Below are 27,313 nucleotides of genomic sequence, written 5' to 3' on the forward strand. Positions count from 1 at the left end.
TCTTATTCGAAGGTTTAAACTTGTAATCACTAGAACATAGTTTAGTTAATTCTAAACTTGTTCGCAAACAAAAGTTAATCCTTCTAACTTGACTTTTAAAATCAACTAAACACATGTTATATATCTATATGATATGCTAACTTAACGATTTAAAACCTGGAAACACGAAAAACACCGTAAAACCGGATTTACGCCGTCTTAGTAACACCGCGGGTTGTTTTGGGTTAGTTAATTAAAAACTATGATAAACTTTGATTTAAAAGTTGTTATTCTAAGAAAATGATTTTTATTATGAACATGAAACTATATCCAAAAATTATGGTTAAACTCAAAGTGGAAGTATGTTTTCTAAAATGGTCATCTAGACGTCGTTCTTTCGACTGAAATGACTACCCTTACAAAAACGACTTGTAACTTATTTTTCCGACTATAAACCTATACTTTTTCTGTTTAGATTCATAAAATAGAGTTCAATATGAAACCATAGCAATTTGATTCACTCAAAACGGATTTAAAATGAAGAAGTTATGGGTAAAACAAGATTGGATAATTTTTCTCATTTTAGCTACGTGAAAATTGGTAACAAATCTATTCCAACCATAACTTAATCAACTTGTATTGTATATTATGTAATCTTGAGATACCATAGACACGTATACAATGTTTCGACCTATCATGTCGACACATCTATATATATTTCGGAACAACCATAGACACTCTATATGTGAATGTTGGAGTTAGCTATACAGGGTTGAGGTTGATTCCAAAATATATATAGTTTGAGTTGTGATCAATACTGAGATACGTATACACTAGGTCGTGGATTGATTCAAGATAATATTTATCGATTTATTTCTGTACATCTAACTGTGGACAACTAGTTGTAGGTTACTAACGAGGACAGCTGACTTAATAAACTTAAAACATCAAAATATATTAAAAGTATTGTAAATATATTTTGAACATACTTTGATATATATGTATATATTGTTATAGGTTCGTGAATCAACCAGTGGCCAAGTCTTACTTCCCGACGAAGTAAAAATCTGTGAAAGTGAGTTATAGTCCCACTTTTAAAATCTAATATTTTTGGGATGAGAATACATGCAGGTTTTATAAATGATTTACAAAATAGACACAAGTACGTGAAACTATATTCTATGGTTGAATTATCGAAATCGAATATGCCCCTTTTTATTAAGTCTGGTAATCTAAGAATTAGGGAACAGACACCCTAATTGACGCGAATCCTAAAGATAGATCTATCGGGCCCAACAAGCCCCATCCAAAGTACCGGATGCTTTAGTACTTCGAAATTTATATCATATCCGAAGGGTGTCCCGGAATGATGGGGATATTCTTATATATGCATCTTGTTAATGTCGGTTACCAGGTGTTCACCATATGAATGATTTTTATCTCTATGTATGGGATGTGTATTGAAATATGAAATCTTGTGGTCTATTATTATGATTTGATATATATAGGTTAAACCTATAACTCACCAACATTTTTGTTGACGTTTTAAGTATGTTTATTCTCAGGTGATTATTAAGAGCTTCCGCTGTCGCATACTTAAATAAGGACGAGATTTGGAGTCCATGCTTGTATGATATTGTGTAAAAACTGCATTCAAGAAACTTATTTTGTTGTAACATATTTGTATTGTAAACCATTATGTAATGGTCGTGTGTAAACAGGATATTTTAGATTATCATTATTTGATAATCTACGTAAAGCTTTTTAAACCTTTTATTGATGAAATAAAGGTTATGGTTTGTTTTAAAATGAATGCATTCTTTGAAAAACGTCTCATATAGAGGTCAAAACCTCGCAACGAAATCAATTAATATGGAACGTTTTTAATCAATAAGAACGGGACATTTTAGATGATTTGATGAAGAAAACAGAAATAGGCATAAATAAATTTAAGTGATAAATTAAAGCAGAAAGACAACAGCAGAGCAGACGATTTAAGGGATTAACAGGTTAGCGGGACGTCGCGGGTTCAAACCCGGACTTGGGCATTTTTTTAGACTACTTCTTTGAGGTAGTTATTTATTTATTTACTTATTATTATTATTATTATTATTATTATTATTATTATTATTATTATTATTATTATTATTATTATTATTATTATTATTAGTATTAAAAATTTTATTACTATTATTATACTTATTCTAGTATTACTATAATTATTATTTTGCAAACAAAAGAAATTTATGTAAAAATATAATTATAACATAAGTATACTAATATTACTTAAAATCATGATATAATATTATTTATATTTATATAACGTTAACTAAATTATATAACACATAAGCATTATAATATATTATAGGTATTAATAAAATTTTATTAATCTTAATACATAACTAAATATATATATAAATTTGTTCGATTACAATTATATGTGTTAATATATATATATATATATATATATATATATATATATATATATATATATATATATATATATATATATAAATGATATAGGTTCGTGAATCCGAGGCCAACCCTGCATTGTTCAGTATCGTCGTATGCATATTTTTACTACAAAATATCGTATTGTGAGTTTCATTTGCTCCCTTTTTAAATGCTTTTGCAATATATATTTTTGGGACTGAGAATACATGCGCTATTTTATAAGTGTTTGACGAAATAGACACAAGTACTCAAAAATTACATTGTATGGTTGGATTATCGAAATCGAATATCACCCCTTTTAGCTTGGTAGCCTAAGAATTTGTTGGACGTTATAATTGCCTTCTAATTGACGCGAATCTTAAAGATAGATCTATGGACCTTGACAAGTCTCATTCGGGGTACGAATGCTTTAGTACTTCGATCGATATATACTGATTACGACGGCCGGTATATAGCATACTGATTGCGATGAGCCGGTATGCGAGGGATATTCTATATGCATCCTCTTAGTTCGGTTATCAAGCATTCACCATATGAATGATTTTTATACACTTGCGGGTGTATGATGTTTATGAAAAATGGAAATGAAAATCTTGTAGTCTATTAAAATTATGAAAATGATTGATTACGATAAACTAATGAACTCGCCAACCTTTTGGTTGACACTTTTAAGCATGTTTATTCTCAGGTATGAAAGAAATCTTCCGCTGTGCATTTGCTCATTTTAAAGATATTACTTGGAGTCATTCATGGCATATTTCAAAAGACGTTACATTCGAGTCGTTGAGTTCAACAAGATTATTATTAAGTCATTTATAGTTTGGATATATTATGAAATGGTATGCATGCCTGTCAACTTTTGATGTAATGAAAGTTTGTCTTTTAAAAACGAATGCAATATTTGTAAAATGTATCATTTAGAGGTCAAATACCTCGCAATGAAATCAATTATTATGTAACGTTTATAATCGATATGAATGGGGCATTTCACGTTGGTAGATCAACGAAACAGTACATGAATGTTGACAAATCATTCTCTATTTTTGTAACTTCACCTTGTGCATCAACTATTTCCCATGTTTGTTCTTGTTGTGGACTTTAAACCAAATTGAAGTCGATTCTAAGGTCAAAAGATGGTATGCATGAATCTTCAATCATTTTTGCTTTTCCTTTAGATTCCAAATTTGTAGTGTTATCAGCATACATAAGCTTATACAAATCTGTCTTTGTAATTCCTGTAAATGGTTCAACTTCATCTTGAATTGTAATCTCTCGATCAACTGGTTCAGTTACTTTATTTTCATCACTTGCATATCCTTTAATCAATTTTGTAATCTTTGTTTTCCATTCACCAATCTTTTTACTCTTTCCATACATATTATTTGTAGTTTCAAAAACATTCTTCATTCCTTCAATTTCTTCCACAATATGTTCGTATCTGAGCTCCAAACTTGTAATGTATTGCTGTATATTTTTTAAATTCATATTAATAATGTTATTATTCATATTCATCAACAAAAATAATAAAACTATATTTTTTACCTGTTCAGAATCTGGTGTTGGTAGGCACTCATAATTCAGTTGGCCCAAATCTTGCTTACAATCTTCATTCAACTTATTTTCACTCTCATCATTATCATCATCGTCATCATCTACTAAACCTTCACCAAATTCACCATTTTCCATCTCCATTTCAAGTTTTTTCTTTATGTCTTCAGATGACCATCTTTCAATGACTGCAACTTTGCGTTTATATTCAAATCCTTCACATTTAACTCTGTCCAAATATAGCAGCTGTTATCCAAAAACTAATTGTCAGTTTTTACATTTTTATGTATCATATAATTACATAATCATATTCAACGATTTTTTATAAACGTTTACTTACAATCAGAAACGATAATGGCCCGTCATAAAACTGTTCTCTGCTCCATCCATTCTTGCTCTGAAGTAGAGATTGGTATATATATTCACACTGATCTAGTTTTGATACATCAGTTTCACTTTTGATACATGGTAAGAATTTTGTGTTGCATGTTCCAAGCTACGTCCCTTCAGCCATTGTAGTCACAAAAACAACAAAAAAATTTAATACAAACATTTTGTCAGCTTCTCCGTGTTCTTTCATATATTCAACCACCTCTCCTGATCTAATCCCATTTTTCTTTTTTGTGAATTGATTTCTCCAGGAAATTGTTATTGGATCTTCTGGGTCACTTCTGTCCAATCTTTGAATCTTTGATCCTCCAATCGTAACACCAAGCACATCATGAATGGTTTTCTTTGAAATTTTTATTGATCCATTTTTCAAGTTCAGTGTTGATGATTTTTCATCAAACTTATCTACAAGATAGTAATCAAGCTTCAACTTATTTTCAGAAAACTTCAACCCTAAGATCGACCCAAATCCAATTTCTTTCACTTTTCTCTTTTGTTCATCATTCATCTGTTGTATTGCTGTGTATACTCACTTTGGTGATAATCTTGAGGTTATGCTATCTTCATCTGTAGATTTATTAACAGTTTGTTACTTCAAGCACTTTTTTACAAACTAATAAGTGTTTAAGATGAATCTTACCCGATTCTTTTTTGTTTTTTACTTGAGGATGTTTCGAGTCATCACTTGAACTTGCTTTCTTTTTGTCTCCATCTTCCTTCTTCTCATTACATGCACCGTTGTCTGTCTTATCACCTTTGTTTGGATATGTTGTTTTTTCCTTTATTTTGTCTTCACTTTTATCTACTTCAATAACTTTTATATACATTCTGTAATTTCAGTTATCAAATTAAAAGATTAAAACAATAACAGATGTCATTTTCTTAAAAATGAATACTACCTTGTTTCTCTTTTTTCTTGATATGTGGTCTTTCAAAGTCATCATCTGAATCAACTATGCTTTCTTCTTCCTTTTCTTTGTTATTATTTTCACCTCAACTTCTTTATCATTTTTTTGTATACTTTCTTTTTTCCTTCTTTGTTCCACTAGTTCCTTCTCCGAAATTATTATTATTATATACAATATACAATAGATCGAGGTTTTTTATTTGGTATTATGTTAAATTTTTTTAAGTATTTCAAACATTACTTTCTCAAGTATCTTAATGTCTTCCTTGCTAAAAGTAGTTAATTTTTTGTCTCTTACTTACTAAAAGGTGTTTCAAACCTACAACAATTTAGCAGAAAACAAAAACATAGTTGATTTAACTTCATAACAGTTTTTAAATCATATATTCATACATTACATGAGAAATTCTTAACAACATAAATTATATGTATGTTAATATGATTCAATAAATTTTTAATCCACACATACTGATTTTTTATCAACATACATCAATTACTTAACTTACATCTGATGTATGTTATCATTTTCAATTCATTTTTTTCATATAAACAGTATGATGTATTCAGTTCAATATAAATATTCAATTCAATATGAATATACAGTTTATCATGATTATTTAACATACGTCAATTGTATGTTATATAATCAATACATTCATATAGTCCAACTGAATGTTTTTATATATGAATCTATCAGCTACTTTAACATACATCTGACGTATGTTATCATTTTCTATTTTTCGAGTTTCACTTCATTTTTTCAGATAAAAAGTACGATGTATTAACATACAATTCAATATGAGTATACAGTTTTATGATGATTATTAACATACATCAATTGTATGTTATATAATCAATACATTCATAGGTCCAACTGAATGTTTTTATATCTGAATCTATCAGCTACATAACAAAAATTCACAGTTTGATGCATTCAATTTAATATAAATATATGAATCAGTATGAATATCAGAACATATTCGTACCTATTTTTTGAAATTTTTTTGCGTTACCTTTCCCTTTATCTGCTGGTTTTTTTCCTTTTCTATCTTCTTCGCTATTCATCTGCAGTTTTTTTCATATGGATTTAAAAAATGAATCAATATGAATATTAAATGTCTCACGTAATTAGAATATTTTTTTTTTACTGAATGTTGAATATACCTTGTCGCGATTGATTTACGTTCAATTTTCTTTTTGATTTTTAAGATTTGAATTTCTGAATTCGTATCTCGATTGATCTTTCGGATTTTGAATGAAACAATGAATGAATGCTTCGATCTCAACAAAAACCCTAATTTCTCATTTTTCGTTATTTTTTATTTTATTTTATTATAATTAATAATTATTAATATTTTTGTGTTTGGACGAAACTACCCCTCCGCGTTATTTTTTAATTAGATGAGATCTGCGACCAGGATTCACTTATCCCCTTATCCCCAATTTGGTGATTATCCCTTGATCTCCCCATATATATATATATATATATATATATATATATATATATATATATATATATATATATATATATATATATATATATATATATATATATATTATACGTATAATTATAATTAATAATTAATCAAATTAGTTAAAAAAATGACAAATCAGCAAAATACTTTATATATATATATATATATATATTGATATATTGATATATTATATGTATAATTATAATTAATAATTAATTCAAATTAATTAAAAAATGACAAATCAGCAAAATACTTTTTGTTTTATATATAGATATATATATATATATATATATATATATATATATATATATATATATATATATTATACGTATAATTATAATTAATAATTAATTCAAATTAGTTAAAAAATGACAAATCAGCAAAATACTTTATATATATATATATATATATATATATATATATATATATATATATATATATATATATATATATATATATATATATATATATATATATATATATATATATATATTGATATATTGATATATTATACGTATAATTATAATTAATAATTAATTCAAATTAATTAAAAAATGACAAATCAGCAAAATACTTTTTGTTTTATATATAGATATAGATAGATATAGATATAGATATAGATATAGATATAGATAGATAAATAGATTACATAATTAGAAATTATCAAAACATAATAAAATGGGCTCCATTGGTACACTAAGAATATGTAAAGAAATGAAGCCTAGAAAAGGTGATCCCCACTAAAAGTAAGATTTTCTAGTATCATTTTTTTCCCGTGAAAATATGGCCTAAAATACTCCTTGAATTATTTTTAGGCCTCAATAAATACATGGCTTGATAATTGTTTTTGGACCCCTAGAAATGACGGGCTCTGAGTAGTTGAGCAGCCTGCTCTGCTTTAGGCCGGAGCTGCAACAGAGTTAATATAATCGGTACAATTATGATGTCTTCATAAAAGTTAATCTTTTAAATACCACCAACTGAGTAGTAGATCACCACAACTAGCTAGAAATGTGTTCACGGAATGAGCCAAAAATTGCCGGGTAGAAATTATTGCAAGTTAAATATATTAAATTAATTAATAGATGACACTAGCCAAAAAAATGTGTCGAAAGTAGAACTATGCAAAATTAAGGTGTTTAAATGAAACATTAGTACATTACCAAACCGCCCATAAAAAGATAAAAAATAATAATATATAAGTACAAATTTTATGCATAAAGCCAGTAATCAATTATTGAGCAGCGGAAAATAAATGCGGACTAAACAGACAGCAAGGGGTTCAGGGATGAAGCTAAAATATCAGGTGATGGACGCCGGAAATAAGCTGATTAATGTTTCTTCTTCTTCTTCAACTCCTGTCATTCTCAACGTTCTTTTGGTTAGGGTTTCTTTTTCTTAACTTATTTTTACTTGATTTTTTTAAGCTAATATTATTAATAATAATAAATAATACAGTTAGGGTTTCTGATACGAAATTCGGACGGCGTTTGGTTAGGGTTTCTTCTTCTTCTTTTTTAATTAAGTTGGTGCTTAGTACGAAGATTAGGAATGGGATCGATCGGAGACAGTAATTTGATCTTTTAACATGAAATTAACCAGTTTTACTATAATTTTATCTCAGCATAACCAAATCCAACTACTAATTCATAAATTTATGCTGCTTATATGTGATTATTTATCATCCTTAGGAGAACAAACGTATAACGCCTTATATTCTGTTAGTTTTTTTTGTTGTTGTTGTTGTTGTTGTTGTTGTTGTTGTTGTTGTTGTTGTTGTTGTGTCAAAATATGCATATTTCAGTTAATAAGTTTGCTTATTTTGTTGCCTCAAAATAACCACTTTGATTAGATATTTTTAGACTAAGTTATGTATAATTGTGATAGGAACTGGAGAATGTTCTACGTAGGATGCACACACCATCCAAAGCGACGATTAAAGCACTACATCCAATCATTCAGGATCTGATCACTGAACGACTGAAACATCCTGACATGAATGTGAATATTTCAGCTGTATGTTGCATCTGCGAGATTTTTAGAATTATGGCCCATGTTACCCCTTACGACCACCAACAACATATTAAGGTATGAGACATCTTAATCAGCTTTTTGTTTAACTAATCGGGAATATTAATATACCCTTCTATTTTCATTGGTGGACAGGATTTTTTTGAAGCGTTAGTGACATCGTTTGAGAAACAATCTTCTGCATCTGGAGGGTACTGTGCCAAGATGACTAGAGTTCTTGAAATATTTAGCAAATCCCGATTGCTGGTAATGATGTTGGACATAAAATCGGAGGAATTAGTAGGTCGTCTTTTCAAACAATTTTTAAGTTTTGCCGAGTAAGATCTCTATTTCTTTGCGTTAAAAAGTGTTTGATACATATTTCTCTCTTAAACGATATAGTTGTTATGAAAGTTTATATGCCTATAATAATTAAAATTGAAATACATGAATAAAATGATATCAGAATTCAACTTCATATCATTTAGAGAGAAAAGAAAATGCTATTTTTAACTGAATTTGTAGTTTTTTAACCTTTTAAGTTCCAATAACTCGACTACTGTACACAAAATGGAGGGAATAATGACCATGATCATAGAGGAAAGTGGCGAAGCACTCGCTCTTGAAGCTCTTATTATTACCACTCTCGGAAAGATTAATAAGGTATCATGTTTTGGATCTTCATTAACGAATGTTATTTGTTCATCACTAATTACATCCTATAATATTGTAGATTGCTTCACCTAGTTGTTGGCAATTAGGGGAGAAAGTTCTCAAGAACTGTGATGCTAAACTTACACCTCGTTCCCCGGATATGGCAAAAGATGTGAGCATTTATTTTCTTTCTATGATTGAAGAAATTGGTACCAGATTATAAAACAGAATAGTAAAATTTAAGAACAAGAACGTATTGGAAATCCTTCTCCAATTATAGAAAAACTCTTAATACAATTCTCTTATTACATAGAGCAACTATCCCTATTTAAAGTTGATTAACCTTGTCCATTAAGCAAGTCTAGAACAATCTAGGATAATCAAGTCTAGAATAAATTAGAAGTAATCAAGGAAGAAGAAAAATTGAAAACAATGACGGCTACCCCACTTGTTCTCTGTTCACACGTTCCACCTCCTCAAATCCATTTGAGATATAATTTCACAAAATAAACCTCTAACTATTACTTTATGTCAAGATTGGTCCAACAATCACCCCCCCCAATCTTGACCTTGAGTCATCATTTATTTCTTTGAGTCTTCAATCCTTTGAGCCCCAAGAATCTCTCTCATTTCAGCAAACTTTAACTTCGGCACTGCTTTTGTAAGAATATCAGCCCGTTGTTGATCCCCACTGATGTGTTCAGCTTTAATCTTCTCCTTTTCAACACAATCTCGTATGTAATCATACCGTGTGTCGATATGCTTACTTCTTCCATGAAATACTGGCTTTTTCATCAATGATATTGCAAACTTATTATCAACTTTGATCACAACTTGTTCTTCCTTTCTTCCAGTTATTTCAGCTAAGAGTCCCCTTAACCATATTGCTTGACAAGCTGCTGCAGTAGCAGAAATTCTGCTTCGCAGGATGATAAGGCCATTGTTTGTTGTTTTTGTGAATTCCAAGCAATAGGTCCATCATCAAAGTAGAACACTAATCCAGTAGTACCCTTTCCATCATCTGGGTCCACCGAGAAGTTGCTGTCGCTAAATCCAAGTAGGTTATTGCTACCATTCGTTCGATAGTGAATACCCAGGTCTACTGTACCTTTCAAGTACCTGAGAATTTGTTTAACAGCTTGAAGATGAGTAATTTTAGGAGTTTGCATATACCTACTTGCATATCCTACCGAGTACGCAAGATCCGACCGTGTATGAGTTAACTACCGAAGGCATCCAATTCTTTTTCGGTATTCAGTTGCATCAACAAATGTGCTGCCATCATCTTTCATCAACTTCAGACCTGGTCCCATTGGATATTTTGGATATTTGGTAGAATTGCACTCCCACATTCCAGCTTCCTCTAGGATTCTTTTAGCATATCTTGATTGATGAATTTTTATTCCATCTATGCCTTGTATTACTTCGAGTCCGAGATAATAAGAAAGTAAACCCAGATCACTCATCTAGAATTTATCTTCCATTTGCTTTTATTGTTTAATTTTCTCCGGGTTATTACCCGTTACAATCAAATCATTAACATAAATTCTCCTTATTGTGTTTTTTTTGTGTATACAGCTTGTTCAAGCTTACACCTTTGAAATCCATATTCCTTTAGAACTCCATCTAATTTTGTATTCCAAGCACGTGGAGCTTGCTTTAAGCCATAGTGAGCCTTTGACCGTCTGTACACCTTTTGTTCCTTCCCCTTTATCACAAAACCTTCGGTTGAGATACAAAGACTTCTTCCTTGAAGTCACCGTGTAGAAATGCTGTTTTAATATCTAGGTGATGAACATCCCACCCTTTTTGGGCTGCAAAATCTAGAATAAGTCTAACAGTCTCAAGTCTAGCTACGGGTGCGAATACCTCGTCAAAGTCTACACCATGTGTTTGGATGTAGCCTTTGGCAACTAGCCGTGCTTTATGTCGCGTGACATTTCCTTTTGCATCTCTTTTAATTTTGTATACCCATTTTAGTCCAATAGGTTGGTGTCCCGGGGGTAGATCCATTAACTCCCAAGTATTATTCCTTTTAATAGAAGCTATTTCACCTTCCATAGCTTGCTGCCATTCTTTATATCTTGTAGCTTCCCTGAAATTTGTTGGTTCTCCTTCAGTAAGAAGAAGATCGTATATATCACTTTGATTTTTCCAACCTCGAGGTGGTGTATCATCATATGTCTCCTCTTCTGCCATAGATGGATCCGACTCATTGACTGTACCTGTCGGGAGACGAGACATCATAGGTCCTCGCTGTTTTACTGTTGTTTCAGGACTGCTAACATCAGAATGGGTTATACTTTCCTCATTGGTCGATCTTCCTTGACTTGAGGAGTTGCTGCTTTGTGGGCTATATGAGCTACTTGGGCTGCCTGGTTTAGTAGGCCCATTTTCGGAATTTTGATCAGCCGATACAACTTCCGATACTTCACTGGGGTTTATATGTATCACGAATTCTCCTTTGTGATTAGGTTCTTGATTGTATTCTACTCCGGAATGCCAATTCCATTTGCGTGCCTCATCAAATTTCACATCTCGACTGATTACTTTAGTCATCTCCTCGGGATCATACATACGATGTGCCTTAGTTCCTGGTTCAGTTCCTAAATAAACCATAGGAATACTTCCGTCATCAACTTTTTTTTTACTTGATCTGAAGGTACTTTCACATATCCAACACATCCAAACACCCGTAAATGATCAAGATTTGGTCTTCTTCCTTTTAAAGCCTCATATGGTGTTTGATTTTTCAGAATCTTCGTGGGCAACCTGTTTAGAACATAAACCGAGTGACGTACTGCTTCAGCCCAGAAACTTTGTGGCATATCCATTGCTTTAAGAATACTCCTTGTTGTGCTCATCACTGTTCGATTTCGCCTTTCAACGATACCATTCTGCTGTGGCGGGTAAGGTGAAGTCAACTGTCTTGTGATTCCAGCATAATCACAATACTGATTGAACTCGTTGGATGTAAATTCTCCTCCCCGATCAAACCTTTATTTTCCTTCCATATTGATTTTCAGCAATCGCCTTGAATTTCTTGAATTGCTCAAACGCCTCTCCTTTGGTTTTTACATGAAAGACCACATAAACCTGCTTTGTTCATCAACAATCAGCAGAACGTACCTGTTTCCAGCTTGGGTGGCAGGGGTTATGGGTCCGCACAGATCTGCATAAACCTGTTCTAGTGGATTTTGGGCTCTAAAAGTTGTCTGAACAGGAAAACTTTGTCGTGAATGTTTCCCTGCTAAACATGCTTCGCACATCTGTGTAGGGTGATCAATAACCGGCACTCCATCAACTAGATTGTTGGTCCCTAGCCGCTTTATTGTATCAAAGTTCACATGACCGAGACGGGCATGCCACGGATCATCAATCTTGGCATGTAAACAGATTGGTTACCCAACCTCGAGATTAATTTTATACAGCCGATTGGGAGACCTTTGAACCTTCATTAGCAGCGACCCATCTACCTCAAACATATACAAGAAACCATGTTTGATCAAGATTACACAACCCCCTTCTTCAGCTTGTCCAAGACTAAATATGTTAGTCTTTAAGTATGGGATATAAAGTATGTCGGTCAACAAACGTTGTTCACCATTCTTACATGTTAAAAGAATAGATCCTCTTCCTTCCATATCTACACACGAGTTGTCCCCAAACCTCACTGTACCACCAATATCTGTATCAAGTTTTGAAAACAGCCCTTTGTTTCCTGTCATATGGTTTGTTGCTCCAGTATCTAAGTACCACATGTTTTCTCTACCATCATGTGACTCGTACTTTGCTGGAAAAACCTTCTTTTCACTTAAATGAATAACTTGCTTCTCGTTTCTTTGATTGGCCATTGGCTACAGACATCAATAGTGCAGGCCTGTCATCATTAGCCACTGGTAGTTCGGTTGATCTAGCGTGAGTCAAATTTGCTTGTTCTCCTTTCTTTCGTGTTGGACAATCGGATGAGAAGTGTCCAAATGCATCACATCGAAAACACTGCAGCTTGGATCGATCTTTAGTTAAACTTTCGGTTGTTTGTCTTCCAGCAGGAGAGTTTTGTCTGCGGACCGAACCCCTTCCTCGACCACCAAATTGTCCACGACCTCGGCCTCTACCCCGGGTGTCTTGGCCATTCCCTCGACCTCGACCAAAGCTGGTTTCCCTTTTCTTTCTCGAGTCCCATTCTTCATAGGACAACAAAAGTTGGTCATGGCTGTTATTTGTAGTCTTTAGACTGGTTCGTTCTTCATAAGCTTTTAGCCTACCCACAACTTTCTGGAATTTCACCGTTTTGAGATCAACCAGTTGTTCGATAGTGGCTGCCATATTTAAGAATTTTTCTGGTATGGCAGTTAATATTTTTCTCACCAACGTGGTTTCCTCAATGATGGTTCCAAGTGCAGCTGATTTTGAGGCAATTCCAGAAAGTTTTGCTGCAAAATCATCAATTTTTTCGCTATCTTTCATCTGTGCTGCTTCAAATTCAGCTTTAAGAGTTTGAAGCCTAGCCTCCATTACTCGTTCAACTCCAAGGTGACGGGTCTTGATTGCATCCCAGATTTCCTTTGCATGGGTGCAACCTGCAACTTGAAAAATCAAGTCTTCTTGATACAGATAAGCGACTGCAGCATTATCCTTTTTCTGATCGACATCAGTTCCAGGTTCAATTGATTCCCAGATTCCATGTGCCTTAAAAATCGCTTTGATCCTAAGCGACCAGATGGGATAATTGGTCGCAGTTAGGATAGGGCACTGGAAAGTAAAGTAAGATGGTTGGTATCCTTGATTGCAGTCGAGGTATTGATAATATCCAATCCCCCATGAATCTGGTCTTCGATCGGTGCTCGTATTTTTTTCTGTCTTAGAATCTAGTGATTGATCTAGTGTCCTTTTGATCAACAACACGATCCCTTTTGTAACTTAGCTCTGATACCAATTGAAAAAATTGGTACCAGATTATAAAACAAAATAGCAATATTTAAGAACAAGAACATATTGGAAATCCTTCTCCAATTATAGAAAAACTCTTAATACAATTCTCTTATTTCATAGAGCAACTATCCCTATTTATAGTTGATTATCCTTGTCCATTAAGCAAGTCTAGAATAATCTAGGATAATCAAGTCTAGAATAAATTAGAAGTAATCAAGGAACAAGCAAAATTGAAAACAATGACGGCTAGCCCACTTGTTCTCCGTTCACACGTTCTACCTCCTCAAATCCATTTGAGATATAATTTCACAAAATAAACCTCTAACTATTATTTTATGTCAAGATTGGTCCAACAATGATTATTTCAAAATGGTTGCACGTCTTTATATAACTGCTTTGTTAATCAATTAGGGTGTGTGATGCTCATGTGTATGTACTTCTATAGATACAAAACTTTTTTGTAACTGACGTTTGTTTGGAATTTCACTAGGATTCTTTCTATTATTTAGGGGATAATGCATAATGCATACACCTATGCGACTCCATTATGTACGAGTATGAGTTAACCCTCTTAAATAGTTATAAGCTTTTTCCCTATCCGGGTTACCTAGGAGGGCGAGTAATCCAACCGCACACTTTATTGTACGCAGCCCATGATTACTCCATGGTTGTTTCCATCACAAGATTCGAACCTGAGACCTCTTGCAAGGGTATCTGGCCCCCACTACTAACATGCCACCCAAATATAAAAAAACATAATATTAATTTAGTTTTGTTTGACGTTCAGATCTGGTAAAAAGTTTCTAAAACATTGTAAATAAAAAATGCTCCTAGGCTTTTGCCATGTGTAGAGATGTAAAATGAAAAAAACACGCCTAATATGTACTCAAAAGAGACACCTTTAGATGGGTTGCTCAATATATATGAGTAGATTCAGGGTATTCTTGCCATTTTACAACTCTAAATATAAGCTTAGAAGTTATGTGCTTTTTGTTCATCTTATATGTTGCCGTCTAGTTTTTGGTTCAACCAATACCAACTTATGTTGTCGTATGTTTAATGATCAATTTTTTTTTTCTAACAGGAGGCTATAGTTACTAATCTCTGTACAAGTGATACAAGCCAATTTAGGAACGATACAACTCATAAGATTAAACTGGAGCAGACACTAAGCGGTTGTCAAGTATCAACAAAAGATGGAATTAGCCTTATAGGCGCCCACTCGCATGATGAAAAAAATGCTGTTTCACTCACCTCAAATTGTGCAACAGAAGTGAATGGAGAACGCAAGAGAGATAACGAACAGGTAAACGACATTTGCATCTTGTAACTATTCTAGTATGCCTATGGTTTTGCGGTTCTGGTTTATGGTTTTTGCCCGTTTGCACTCTTAGACAAAGTAAGCTATGATGAGTCAAAAGGGGTGTTTTCAGGACAGGTTTATCTAACTTGCAAATACTTATATCTTGTTTATTTCTGGAGTAGTCGAGTTAATACGAATTATATATTTTTTTTTTAAATGATTAAAAAACTACTCCCTCCGTCCCAATTTAAGAGGCCTACTTTTCATTTTCGGATGTCCCAAATTAATAATCCACTTTGTATTTCAACCAATTGAAAGAGGTTATAGTGGAGATAGAAGATATTTTATTGGTGGAGAATAGAGTTAGTGGGATTTCTTAAAACTGCGTGTTTTTTGTATGAGGACTATAAAATTGGGAAGGAGGGAGTATATCATTATATCGAAAATCTAGTTTTTGAAGTAAATAATTTAGCTGCTGTTCAAAAAAAAAAAAAAAAGTAAATCATTTAGGACTTAATAGTGCATTTCGAGAGTTTAACCAGTTTCCAACACATAATGGTAAAATTATAACTGAAATTATGTACTTTAGTCATTAGGCTTAAATATGAACAAATCTCCTCTTAATTATGTTAACCTCTTTTTTTTAGATAAACAAACTCACGCACCCGATTACAAATAGTCCACCACGGGATTCATTCTACTCCTTCTGTCCCGTATTGATACTCCATTATTTCATTTTGGGTTGTCCCAAATTAATAGTCCACTTCCATGAATAGATAAGAATGATAAGGCAAAGTTCCTTTCATACCGTTACCTTTTACATATAAGACAAAAGATAGAGAAAAAGTAAGGGGTAAAAGTGTAAAGTAATAAAAAAGTATAGTGTAATGTTGAGAATTCATAAACTGTGTGTCTGGGACTATTAATAGGGGACGGAGGGAGTATTTTTTAGGGGATAATGCATATTTTTTAGGGGATAATGCATACATATACAGATGTGACCCAATTATGTATAAGTTAACCTTCATAAAAAGTTATAAGGTTTTTCCTTTCCCTTTCAGATTCAAACCTGAGACCTATTGCAAGGATATTAGGCCCTACCACAAGTAACCTTCATCCCACCCAAATATTAAATACAAAATATAAATTTTGTTTTGTTTGATGTTCTGATCCGGCAAAAACTTTCTATAACATGTAAATTACAGAGTGCGCCTAGGATTTTGCCAAGTCTAGAGATGTAAAATTTAAAAAATACGCCTATATGTACTCAAAAGAGACACCTCTAGAGTGGTTGTTAAATACATGTCTAGATTTGGGGTATTTTTGTCATTTTACAACCCTAAATATGGCAAAAGCTTAGAAGTTATGTGCTCTTTGTTCATTTTATATTTTCCGTCTAGTTTTTGGTTAAACCGAATGTTGGTCATCATTGTATTTTTTTCAACAGGAGGTTAAAGGTACTAATCCTTGTACAAATGATACAAACAAGTTGAGGAACGATACAAATCGTAAGATTAAACTGGAACCTTTAGAGGAGAGCATTAAAATGGAGCAGACACTAATCGTTTGTCAAGATTCAACAAGAGATGATGTAAAAAATGCTGTTTCATTTGATGATCCGTCAGCGACCTCAAATTGTGTAACAGAAGTGAATGGAAAACGCAAGAGGAGAAATGACCAACAGGTAACCGAATTTTGTATCTTGTAACTATTCTATTATGGCTATGGTTTTGCGGTTTCAAAATTACATAATATTATATTTTGGTTATTTCTAAACTATATAAAGTAACTATCTTTTCAACCCAACCAATTTGACCGGTTTCCCGCCCCGCCCGTCTTGCCATTTCTAAGTTATTTCCATATCGTACAGCAAAGAGTGCCCAAAAAGGTGCTATACAGCATGATACGTGTCCAAGGCTACAAGATCAAGAAAAGTAATGCACCAATTCTCGAAGCTATCTTCAAGAAACACGGCGACATCGCATCTAATTGTGTAGTTAAAACCGCTTCAGTTAGAGAATCTATCCTTGAAGTTATTTGTGAAGTCGTCATCCGAATTCAAACCAATGACTTTGCAACCATAATTTCTAATATGGAAGAAATAGAGATGAAAGTGTTAGGGGGTGTTTGGTTGGATGGATTTCATGGGATTTCATTGGATTTGTATTTGAAATCCCATGAAAATATGTGTTTGGTTGGAGTTTTTAAAAATGGGATTTGTATTTCAAATGCCAAGTACAAGGGATTTAAAATCCCTGGAATTGATAGAGGATTTCAAATCCCACCCTTATCTCTTCTTCTTTCTTCACAAATAGTATTTCTTCCCCAAATTCTATCCCCCGTTCCATCTCACCCCACTTTCTCTCACTAAAAAATTATCACACTATAAAATTGTCTTTTTGCTAATTTGCTAATTTCTTATTCTACCTAACTGGGTTTATAATTGGTATCTCTGTTTACAGATGAATCAATATAAACACCCCACTTTATTTTTGTCAATTTTTACCCCAACTGGATTCATCTTTACGGTCTCCGATCTCCGGTCAATCATTTCGAATGGAAACCTAAAACTTTGAAGCTTTTAATCGGAGTTTCGTTCCTTTACCAGAATTTTGTTTCACGACCACAATAACGTCGTAACAAACAAAAATAGAGGAAAGTTAGTTGCAGCGGCGGTGGCGAACATTATTGTTACGACGGAGCTACGTGCAACAACAATAGGTGTGTTTAAACCTGTATTGTTTTTATTTTTATTTTTTATAATTTCGTTAACTAATAATTCAATAAGTGTGTTGTTTTGAAACGTGCATCCATGTTTGATCTTATAAAAGTGACTATCTGTTGGATGGGGTTATAGTCACAAAGATGACTCCCTTCATAGTTCATGTACTGACCTTATATTTGGTAGATTTGCTTTTTATAAAAAAATAAAGAAAAAGAAAATGTGTGTTTTTATAAATGTTGATGAAGATGAACTGTTGAACTAATTGTGGTTTGGTAAAAAGAAAGAAGATGATATATTTTGGACTTTTGGTCACTCTTTTGAAATCCTTTGAACAAAAATCGTGTACCAAACATAGGATAGGATTTTAAATACTAGGATTTTAAATCCTTTGGGATTTCAAATCCAATGGGATTTCAAATCCTAGGATTTGAAATCCTCCAACCAAACGCCCCCTTAGATGCAGAAGCAACCAACATGAACATTACGTGGCTTCGAACTCACCTTGAATCTTTACATAAAAAGAACGCGGCCCACAAGTGGTCAAGTTCACTTGTGAAAATGAAGTCTAACACTAGTTTGGTTAAAAAAGCTGCAATAATGGATCTTGAAGAGAGACGTATAGAGCTTGTGAATGCACAAGAACAATTTAAAAAGGCTGAAACATGCGTTGAAGTACTTGATCTTGTTGAAATGAAACTGAATGATAAATTCATGGAATCTGAGACTGAAAAATACTCGTGGCTAATAGATTCGATTTTATAGACTGATTTAACTCTCACTAAGATTTTTTTTATTTTTTATTTTTTTATTTTTTATTTTTTGTAGAAAGTACCACGCTTATGCGCATGTTTTGTTCAAAATTAATGTTTTGTTCAAAATTATTCGGAGTAACATTCTTTTTGGCCTACTTGATAGCTTGCCAAACTGGCTCATTTTATATCTATAAGAATAGTTTTAACACTAGTTTGGTTAAACGAGCTTCAAAATTGGATCTGGAACAGAGACGTATTGAGCTTTTGACTGTACAAGAAAATTTTAAAACGGCTGAAAGGTTATGGCATATTAGTAAACTATAATGTAACCTTATCACCTTTGAATTCTCCAAAGTTTGTTGTTTCAGTTTATCAAATTCTTCAATCATCTTATTTATCTCGATTGTTTGGTTTGCGAGTGCTGATTTACTTTGTTGAATTTTTTCATTCGCCAAGTCCTTTTCCTTTTTAGCCGAATTCAATCTCAAATTGAGTCCTTTACGCATCTAATGAAAAAAAACTTAATATTATTAGATCAATACAAGTTTTAATCAACACGTACGCGTAAACAAAAGTAGTACCTCTTTAAGAACATCGAGCGATTGATCTCCAACATCCAACGTGTTCAACACGACGATAAAGCAGCTCTGTTTTTAATGCTAATACATTCTTTTCAGCATCAACTTTTTTAGCAAGCTGCAGATAATCGAAAGTAGTAAATCAACTAATTTGAAACAAATTAACCATGTAACTTTTTTTATTATCGAAAACGCAATTTACAACCACATAATTTATATCTTCTTGTTCTAGCATCGCCCTTTTGCGTTCAACCATTATCACATGAGTATCTATGCTAAACTGAGCAGCTTCTTCTTTCACTTGTTCTGCAGCTTTCTCTTCGCATTCCACTTCCATCATGAGATTTGTAACTAATTCTGTTGTTAAATTTAGGGCTTTCTGCAACAACCGAAAATATAAACAAGCAGATGTACAATTAAGTATAAAAACTCCCACCAAGTGTTAAGTTTATCAATAAGTGTTCGTGAATATTTGTAATCCCTAGTTTTATGAACAACTTGTAATTCAGTCATGTTAACTTGAACTATTAGTGAGTATTGAACGTTTGTTATTGTGCATGAATGTATTAATCAATAGCTATACTGACCAGACAGTCGACCAACTGAAGACATGTAACCTTGAACTATGTATTGTGACTATTGAAAGTTTGTTATTGTGCGTGAATGTATTAATCAATAGTTAAACTGACCAGTGTAAGTTGAACAACGATCGACTAAACCAGACAGTCGACCGACTGATGGAGTCAGTCAACCGACTGTCACTGCAGACAGTATATAAACTGGTTTCGGTTTTCATTGATTTGTTTACACACTCTATCAACCCTAATCGTGCTCAACTGGTCTGATATCGTCTCCTACCTCCAACCCACCGAATAACACATTCTAGGTGCCATTCCAATCTAGATTTAGGTCTAGGTTCGACTTATTTGGTCCTGTGAACAAATAGTTTGTGTTATTTCCCATAACTGTTACTATATGTTTAGTCAAAAAAGGGTTTTTAAAAGTCAAAATTGGCAGCTCAATTGCTATTGTTGTTACTGTAGATAAATTTTTTCCAAATGAATATATTTATAATTATAATTATAATTATAACTAGTTCGGATCCGCGCGATGCGGCGGGGGCTTTCAGCCTGCATATTCATATTTAACGTAGCTTTATGTATTTACAAAAGGGAAAACGACTCATTTGGTAAGCGCCGTTGTAGGTGTCGTCGTCTTTAGTGTTTTTTAAAAATTGTTCGGTTCGAACGTAGTTTTTTTTCTTCGTTTTGTTGATAAAATTATTTCGAGTCTAACGGTGCTGTCGAAAAAATTTAACTCGCGGCGAGCAGGAAGATACGGGTTGTCGTTGTGTTTAGCGTTTTTTAAAAAATGTACGTTTCGAACGTGCTTATTTTCGTTTTGTACATAAAATTATTTCGAGTCTGACTCTGCTGTCGAAAAAATTTAACTCGCGCCGAGCGGGAAGATACGGGCTCTCGTTGTGTTTAGCGTTTTTTAAAAAGTGTCCGTTTTGGATGTAGTTAGTTTCGTTTTGTTCATAAAAATATTTCGAGTTTAACGGTATGGTCGGTGAAATTTAACTCGGGGCGAGGAGGAAGATACGGGCTGTCGAAGTGTTTGAGTGAAGTTTTATTTTAATTGAGAGAATTTATTTGAGAGAATTTATGTATTACGCCGCTAGAGTTCAGGGTAGTTTTTGTAAATTGGTTATAGAGAAGAGGAGTATGTTGCATTTTTTGAGGTGAAGTGTGGGTGAATGTTGTTTAGACAGGCGACGACAAAAAAAGGCACGTTTTGTAGTAGTACAAGGATAAATGTTTTGTTTTTTCAGTTGAAGTTTATTTTGGGGCTGCCCTCATTCTGGATGCAAGTTAAGGGGCTAAAGGTGTTAATACTAGAAAGATGTAACTTGGAGGGCTGTTACTGTAATTCCAGAAGATATGAGCTGGCTTTCCTTATTTGTCGTTTCTAGGAAGGGCTTAAGATGGTTTTTTTTTATGTATCCCCAAATTTGTCATACCGTGAATACAAATTTGAGTGCACGAAGGCAGTAATCAATAGCGCGTGAGCATATTGAGCAGCGAAAAAAATGCAGACTAAACAGAGAGCAATAACTAAGCTGAAATCTCAGTTGATTGACGCCGGGAATAAGTTTTTAAATGTTTCTTCTTCAACTCCTGACATTCTCAATGTTCTTTTGGTTAGGGTTTTCGTTTTCTTTATTTTTCTTTACTTGATTGATGCTATTTTAATAATAATAATAATAATAATAATAATAATAATAATAATAATAATAATAATAATAATAATATTAATAATAATACTGTTAGGGTTTCTGGTACGAAATTCAGATGGCGTTTGCGACTTCATATTTAGTCATTCTCATATTAAGGAGAAGCCACTCTGTTTATTGTTATCTGAATTTCGCAATAAGCATAGGGTTTTACCTTGTTTAATTTTAGTCGGTGCATAAAAGAGGGCTAATTTTTTATTTATTTATTTTTTTTGTGATAATAATAATAATAATAAGTAAATAGGGAGCTGCTTAATAGATATGAATTTAATTTAATTTAATTTAATTCGTTTTACTATTGTAATGGATTTGATTGATTGACCATAATTTTTCAGTATTATGAAGTCCAAAGACTATTTCATAAATTATGCTGCTTTTATGTGCTTATTTATTTATCAGCCTAAGGAGAAAAAAAAAAAAACACACTGGATATTCTGTTAGATTTATGTCAAAATATGCAATGCATAATTAATAGGTTTGCTTATTTTTGTTTACCCAAAATATGCACTTTGATTACATGAGTACTTGAACAACAACAACAACAACAACAACAAAACCCAATACCACATAAGTGGTGTATGGGGGAGGTGAGATGTAGACAATCCTTCCCCTATCCAAGAATAAAGACAAGTCATTTCTTCACCCAAAGTGAAAACACTCTCAAAAGTAGAGAAAGTCATCCCTATCTCTATTCGACGGATAGAGAGATTGCTTCCGAGTGGACCTCCGGCCAATAAGTAGGAAAAAAGTTTTTAAAAAATAAAAAAAAAATTGGGTACAAATTTTAGTAACAGTAAGGTACAAATTGGGTAGTGACAAATTGGGTATAGATGAATGAAGTAGGTCTGTTTATTGTGTCCGTTACTCACCAAGCGAAACTAATTTGCTATTGTATAATATTTTCTTTTAACACTTTTAGACTAAGTTAGTTTTGTATAATTGTGATAGGAATTGGGGAATGTTCTACTTAAGGTGCACCTACCATCCAAAGCGATGATTAAAGCACTGCATCCAATCATTCAGCCATTGAGTGCTAATGGACTGGTGAGACATCCTGACATGAATGTCAATATTTCGGCTGTATGTTGTATCTGCGAGGTTATAAGGATTATGGGCCCTGATGCCCCCCCGTATGACCACCAACAAATGAAGGTATGAGACATCTTAATAAGCCTTTTATTTAACTAGTTGAGAAAAAGTATATAGTTTAAAGTAGTTACTGTTCTGTTGTCGTTGGGGACAGGAGTTTTTTGAAGTTGTTGTGACGTCCTTTGAGAAACAATCTTGTGCATCTGATAGTAACTATGGCAAGTTGAATAGAGTTCTCAGAATATTTAGCAAAACCAGATTGCCGGTAATGATGTTCGACTTACAATTGGAGGAACTAGTAGGTCGTCTTTTTAAACAATTTTTAACTTTTCCCAGGTAAGAACTCTATTTCTTTGCGTTAAATAATTGAAATATAAGAATAAAATGATACCAGACTTCAACTTCATCTCATTTACAGAGAAAATGCTAATCGTAAATGAATTTGTTCTTTTTTTGACCTTTTAAGCCCCAACAACTCGTTAAAAATGGAGAAAATAATGACCATGATTATAGAGGAAAGTGGCGATGCGCTCTCTCTTGAAGCTCTTATTAATACCATTCTCGAAAAGGTTAATGAGTTGATTAATCGTGTTTCGGATCTTCACTCGCAAAGGTTCTTTATTCATCACTGATTACATCGTATACTATTGCAGACTGTTTCACCTATTTGTTGGCAATTAGGGCAGAAAGTTCTCAAGAACTGTGATGCTAAACTTAGATCACATCGCACAAATATGGCACAAGATGTAAGCATTGCTTTCTATGATTATTTCAATATGGTTGCACGTCTTTATATTACTCCATTATATAAGTTAAGGTGTGTGATGCTCATGTATGTATTTCTATAGATACAAAACTTTTTAGTAACAGACATTTGTTAGAATTTTAATGGGATTCTTTTTATTAGTTAATGGATAATGCATGCATACTACACACATGCGACCCAATTATGTATAAGTTTAATTTCATAATAAGTTAGAGGGCGAGTAATCCAACTCCAAACTCCATACTCTACTGTTTCCAGTCCGTCCCTGGCTACCACAAGATTCGAACCCGAGACCTCTTGCAAGGATATCAGAACAACCACCACAAGTTAACCATCTTCCCATCCAAATATAACAAACATAATATAAATTTTGTTTTGTTTGATGTTCAGATCTTGAAAGAACTTTCCAAAACATTGTAAAATACAGAGTGATCCTTGGCTTTTACCATGTCTAGAGATGTAAAATGAAAAAATTTACGTCTATATGTACTTAAAAGAGACACTAGACGGGGTGCTAAATATATATGAGTAGATTCGGGCTATTTTGTCTTTCTACACCTCTAAATATGCCAAAAGCTTATAAGTTATGTGTTCTTGTTCATTTTATATTTTGCCGTCTAGTTTTTGGTTCAACCAAAACTAACTAATGTTGGTCATCATTGTCATATGTGTACTAATCGATTTTATTCAACAGGAGGCTAAAAGTAGTAATCCTTGTACAAGTGATACAAACAACTTAAAGAACGATACAACTCATAACATTAAAGTGGAGCCTTTAGAGGAGACCATTAAAATGGAGCAGACACTAATCGGTTGTCAAGATTCAATAAGAGATGGAATTAGCATTAAATCGGAATTAGCCGTTTCATTCGATGATCCATTAGCGACCTCAAATTGTGTAACAGAAGTGAATGGAAAACGCAAGAGAAATGACCAACAGGTAAACGACATTTGCATCTTGTAACTATACTAGCATGCCTATGGTTTTGCGGTTCTGGTTTATAGGGTTTGCCCAGATTTGCAAGGTTAGACGGCGTAGGCTAATGGGTCAAAAGGTTGTTTTTAGGACAGGTTTATCTTACCTGCAAATATATCTTGTTTATTTCTGGACTAGAGTAATAGTATTTAGGTTTTTACTCTAGTTTTTTATGCTACGGTTTATATCCCGAGTAATAAAATATTACTGTATTTGTTACTTGCCCCGCCCGTCTTACCAATTATAAGGTTTTTTCATATCTTACAGCAGAGAGTGCCCAGAAAGGTTTTATACAGCATGACACGTGTGACGTGTCCAAGGCTACAAGATCAATAATACTAATGTACCAATTCTCGAAGCTATCTTAAATAGCTATAAGGGTTTTCCCTGTTCGGGTTACCCAGGAGGGCGAGTAATGCAACCCCATATTCTACTGGTTGTTTACAACCTAAATATGGCAAATGCTTAGAATTTATTTGCTCTTTGTTCATTTTATATTTTGGCGTCTAGTTTTTGGTTCAACCAATATGTTGGTCATCATTGGCGTATGTTTAATAACTAATGTTTATTTTTTTTTCAACAGGAGGCTAAAGGTACTAATCAATGTACAAGTGATACAAGCAATTTGAGAAACGATACAACTCATAAGATTAAACTGGAACCTTTAGAGGAGACCATTAATACCGAGCATACATTAAGCGATTGTCAAGATTCAAAAAGAGATAAAGTTAGCCTTATAGGCATGCACTCGAATGATGAAAAAAATGCTGTTTCATTTGATGATCCATCGGTGACCCCAAATTGTGTAACAGAAGTTAATGGAAAACGCAAGAGAAATGACCAACAGGTAAACCACATTTGCATCTTGTAACTATTCTGTTATGGGCATGTTTACGGGTTTGTCCCAGATTTGCACTCTTAGACGTAGTAGGCTATAATGGGTCAAAAGGAGTGTTTTTTAGACGGGTTAATTTAACCTGCAACACTTATATCTTGTTTTTATCTATAGTAGTTGAGTTATACGAATTTTAATTTTTAAAAATGTTAAAAAAGCTATGTTGGTATATTGAAAATCTGGTTTTTAAAGTAAATAATTTAGGACATAATGCATTTTGAGTGCCTTGCGAGAGACTTTTGACTGGTTTGACTCGTTTAACCAGTTTCCAACAACTCATAGGCGAGAATCCACGATAAAAACCCATTGGGATCCCAATATTATTTTTTTTCAAAGATAATTATATTTGATAGGCACTTTAGTAGCTGTTTACTTTCAAAAAAATCATAAATTTTAAAAATATATGGGGTCCTGTAGCTAAATTTAGTAGTGTCCTATACAATTGAAGTATACAATTTGAAGAGTACGTTGTATAAAATATATTTATTCTAGTGGGGTCATAGGACCCCACCTCTTAAGGCATGCATTCCCCACTGACCGAAATTAAGTACTTGAGTCAGTAGCCATAAATATGAACAAATCTCCGCGTAATTATGGTAACCTTCTTTTGAAATCAAACATAAAATCAACTATTGTTGTTGGGTTTGTACTCAAATTTTTTTATGTTACGGTTTATATACCGAGTAATAAACAAGTTGTTACAAAATTACATATACTATTTTGGTTATTACGAAAGTTTAAAGAAACTAACTTTTTCAACCCAGCCTATTTGACCTATTACTTGCCCCGCCCCGCCCGTCATGCTATTTCTAAGTTATTTCCATATCGGACAGCAGAAAGCGACCAAAAAGGTTTTATACAGCATGATACGTGTCCATGGCTACAAAATCAAGAAAAGTAATGCACCAATTCTCGAAGCTATTTTCAAGAAACACGGCGACATTGCATCGAATTGTGTAGTCAAAACAGCTTCTGTTAGAGAATCGATCCTCGAGGTTATTTGTGAAGTCGTCAAACGAATTCAAACAGATGATTTTAAAACCATAATTTCTGATATGGAAGAAATAGAGATGCAAGTGTCAGATGCAGAAGCAACCAACATGAATGTTGCCTGGCTTCGAACTCACCTGGAAGCTTTGCGCAAACGGTCAGCTTTGCTTGTAAATATGAAGACTAACACAAGTTTGGTTAAAAAAGCTGCAAAATTGGATCTGGAAGAGAAACGTATAGAACTTGTGACTGCACAAGAAGAATTTAAAAAGGCTGAAAGGTGCGTTCAAGTACTTGATCTTGTTGAAACGAAGATGAATAATGATTTCTTGGAATCTGAGGCTGAAAAAGACTCGTGGCTAAAAGATTCGGTTTTATAAGTTGATTTACTCGTACTAGAATATTTTTGTAGAAATTACTCATACGAATTTTTTTGAAATAAAAAATGTAACAAAATAGAAATCCTTGTTAAAATGATGAATCAGATTCTTGATAGCTCCTGATTCTCTTTCACTGAATTTTTTAATTGTATGTTGCTCAACTGGCTCATTTTGTATATATAAGTACCTGCTGACATGTGGGGGTTATTGG

At 33.1% G+C, this 27,313-nt stretch overlaps 2 protein-coding genes across 3 annotated transcripts; both read left to right on the plus strand.

Moving 5' to 3' along the window:
- The first annotated feature begins 7,997 nt into the window (after positions 1-7,997).
- On the plus strand, positions 7,998-18,026 carry LOC139854203 (uncharacterized). The gene is made up of 8 exons (XM_071843521.1): positions 7,998-8,134; positions 8,641-8,841; positions 8,920-9,101; positions 9,306-9,426; positions 9,497-9,589; positions 15,437-15,658; positions 17,103-17,339; positions 17,526-18,026. Exons 1-8 carry the CDS (start codon positions 8,009-8,011, stop codon positions 18,024-18,026), a joined length of 1,683 nt encoding a protein of 560 aa, XP_071699622.1. The 5' UTR covers positions 7,998-8,008.
- A 3,721-nt stretch (positions 18,027-21,747) lies between these two features.
- LOC139853105 (uncharacterized) lies at positions 21,748-27,291 on the plus strand. Of its 2 annotated transcripts, none has more exons than XM_071842476.1 (8): positions 21,748-21,913; positions 22,955-23,158; positions 23,250-23,431; positions 23,562-23,664; positions 23,749-23,841; positions 24,556-24,801; positions 25,421-25,684; positions 26,566-27,291. In XM_071842476.1, exons 1-8 carry the CDS (start codon positions 21,803-21,805, stop codon positions 27,100-27,102), a joined length of 1,740 nt encoding a protein of 579 aa, XP_071698577.1. In that variant the 5' UTR covers positions 21,748-21,802; the 3' UTR covers positions 27,103-27,291. The 2 variants fall into 2 exon arrangements, with proteins under 2 accessions (XP_071698577.1, XP_071698578.1); XM_071842477.1 differs by having other exon boundaries at positions 26,569-27,291.
- Positions 27,292-27,313: the final 22 nt, after the last annotated feature.

Source organism: Rutidosis leptorrhynchoides, chromosome 6 (assembly GCF_046630445.1).
Source record: "Rutidosis leptorrhynchoides isolate AG116_Rl617_1_P2 chromosome 6, CSIRO_AGI_Rlap_v1, whole genome shotgun sequence".
NCBI classification, from domain to species: domain Eukaryota; kingdom Viridiplantae; phylum Streptophyta; class Magnoliopsida; order Asterales; family Asteraceae; genus Rutidosis; species Rutidosis leptorrhynchoides.